The sequence below is a fragment of the Peromyscus eremicus genome, chromosome X (genome assembly GCF_949786415.1).
Source record: "Peromyscus eremicus chromosome X, PerEre_H2_v1, whole genome shotgun sequence".
In the NCBI taxonomy this organism is placed as follows: Eukaryota; Metazoa; Chordata; class Mammalia; order Rodentia; family Cricetidae; genus Peromyscus; species Peromyscus eremicus.
The window spans coordinates 2,125,529-2,128,226 of NC_081439.1; the positions used below are offsets into that span (position 1 = coordinate 2,125,529).

General features: G+C 60.8%; 1 protein-coding gene across 1 annotated transcript; it reads right to left on the reverse strand.

Moving 5' to 3' along the window:
- Nucleotides 1–580: 580 nt before the first annotated feature.
- Chst7 (carbohydrate sulfotransferase 7) lies at nt 581–2,149 on the reverse strand. Its single transcript, XM_059251345.1, has one exon. The coding sequence runs from the start codon at nt 2,037–2,039 to the stop codon at nt 582–584; it is 1,458 nt and encodes a 485-aa protein (XP_059107328.1). The 5' UTR covers nt 2,040–2,149; the 3' UTR covers nt 581.
- Between the last annotated feature and the right edge of the window lie 549 nt (nt 2,150–2,698).

The window sequence follows — 2,698 nt, forward strand, 5'->3', positions numbered from 1 at the left end:
TCAGGCAGAAAAATTATGGATAAGTAGGGGCAGAATTCACACTTTTTTGTGACACCTTGTTTTTGGTTTTGTTTTCTCTGGAGGCAGACACCATGGCAAAAGGCTGCTCCACAGGACAAAGCCATCAACTTCAGAACCATCAGTCTCGAAGGGTTCTCTAAATCCTATGCTCCACTCTTCATGTCAGTTCCCAGTCTCAAGTTTCATTAGGATGCTTTAAGCTTTCTCTACTGTCTTTGGACCTCTGATGTCTTAAAAGGGGATATGGGAGAGCAGTGCTCTGCATGCTGCTTCAGCTACACTTACACATCTTCTGTCACTTCTAAGTCCTCCTCTGAGAAGGGAGGTGGCTAAACAAGTGAACCATTGAAACACCTCAATTCTACCAAGCAGGAGGACTTCTTGGACGTGTTCTGACAGCATGCGATTCAGGACAGCACTGTCCCCTCTAGCCACCCTCCAACTCCCTCTTCCCCACCGCTGGTCATTTCAGGATCCCTCAAATACCATTCCCTATAATCTGCCCTGTCTCGAGTCACCTTACCTGGATCAGCCCCGGGGCAGGGTTCAAGATCAGGGTGTTACGTGGCCCAGTTGGCCTTGGTCTCCAGGGGTGTCTCCCCTTCCCTGACGGTCTCCACATCGCCCTTGTCTCTGCTGCGAGGGTAGGCCAGCAGCCGCATGGCGGGGGCGCAGGCGGCCTCCACCTGGCGCACCTGCTCTTGGCTCAGACGCTCTCGCCAGGCGTACACAGCCTCTCGGGCGTCCCGAGCAGACAAGTGGAAGGGCCGATCGGCGCCGTAGGCTGAGCCGCGTGTCATGTTGAACGCGAAGGCATCAAGCGGGGCGAGCGCCCGCAGCCCAGAGAAGCGCAGCAGGCGGCGCAGCTGGGCTTGCGGCTGCCACACCAGGTCCTCATAGCGCAGCCTCAGGTAGCGACGCCTCAGCCAAGTGGGCGCGCCACGCGCGAATAGCAGGTCGCGCAGCCAGGCCTCACAGATCACCTCGAGCGCGCTGGTTAAGAAGAAATCGGCTCGCGGCGCGGAGGGCAGCGCTCGGGTCTGGCCTCCTGGACGGGCACCCACGCCGTGCGCCAGAAGCACCCGGTGGAAGCGGTCCCCCCTCTGGCGCGTGCGTAGCACCTGGATGCTCTCGCGCAGCAGCCCGTGCCTCGATTTGAGACGAGAGTTGTGCACCGCCCGCGGGTCACGGAAGAGCTGCACCACCTTTAGGTTGAGGCCGGGGTCACGGAGCAGGGGCACCAGTACGCCCAGGTCGAGCAGCCGGACGTCCTTGATGACCACCACCGGGTACTTGCGGCACTCGGCCTCCAGGGCGCGAAGCGGCACGGGCGGGCAGCTACTTTCGCAGGCTTTGTCCTCGACGAGGCCCACCTCGGAGCGAGCGCGGGGCGCGGCAGGGCACAGCGGCGGCGAGCAGATGACCTTATTGGTCCGCCAGCGGAAGAGCATGGCTGTAGTGAGGTTGGCCGAGTCCGGTGCTCCCGCTGTGGGGTCCCCGGACTGCGCGTACAGCCGCAGCACGGAGAAGTCACAGCGGAAGAGGGAGCGCAGCATGTCTCTAAGCGCGCCTTGCAGGCTCTCAGCGTCGCCCGGATACAGCGCCTGCCACAGATGCCACATAGGCTCATACAAGTAGAAAACGTCCGGGTGCTGGTTGAAGAGTTCGCCTAGAAAGGATGAGCCGGTACGCCAGGTGGCATGCACATAGATGTGTTGCTTCTCCTGGGCCACCGCCTCACCGACTGCGCTGAGGTTGCCTGGGGACCCAGGGGATCTACCCGCATCTCCTTCGGCCCTGGACCCCACCTCCGCGCCCTGCTCACGCTCTCCAGCCGCCGCCGCCTCCAAGCTCCACACGCCCAGGCTGCGCTGCAGGCCGGGGCAGTGCCTGACGCCCTTGTCCTGCTCGCTGCCACTGTCCAGTACAGAGGGGACAAGCAGTAGCAGAAGCGTGTACAGCACCAAGAGCAGCGTGAACTTGCAGTACTCTCGGCGCCGCCGCCGCCGGCCCTTCATAGTTCACCGAGACCCCTCCCCTCCACCTCGCCCAGGGTAGAGCAGGCGCCTAGCGGTTCTCTCCTCTGCCTTCGAAATTCCACCCAGAGTCCGCGGCTCCCGCCTCTTCGGGTCGCTCTGAACTGGGTGGAGCGGAGCCCGGGGCGGTACATCCACTAGAGGAAACTTGGGAGGCGGTGTTGCCGACTCACTCTGCTGGCTCAGCCTCTTGAGAGCGTTCATTGGCCGGTTCAGCAGCTGCCCGCCCTGCCCACAGTACCCGCAGCTTCTCCCCGCCCTCGTACCCTCCCAGGTTTGCTCACTGCCTAGACAGATCCGGACCTGGCTGCTACAGGCCAGGGACCCCCTCTGGGGTGCACTTAGCCATACTCCACCTCTCCTCAACTACTTCAAAACGAAGTTAAGTCTTCGTTAACAAACTGACTTCAGGTGAGGGAGGGTCACATGAACTCCACCCAGGAGAACGCCACTGTTTTGTTGTTGTTTGCTTGTTTTGTGTCCTTTGCCTTGCCATCCTGGTCATAGGCAAGTGATCACTCGCCATGATCTACACCCAGTGCCCTCATCAGCCCCGCAGTGGGTGTTGCGGCATTCTGGATAGAGCACACAGTGAAGACAAAAGATATACACCTGCACCTTATGTGGTGGTTGATGGGGGG

Bases quoted from the DNA above. Each gene is read 5' to 3' on its own strand.
- Chst7 (XM_059251345.1), bottom strand. From the start codon at position 2,039: ATGAAGGGCCGGCGGCGGCGGCGCCGAGAGTACTGCAAGTTCACGCTG.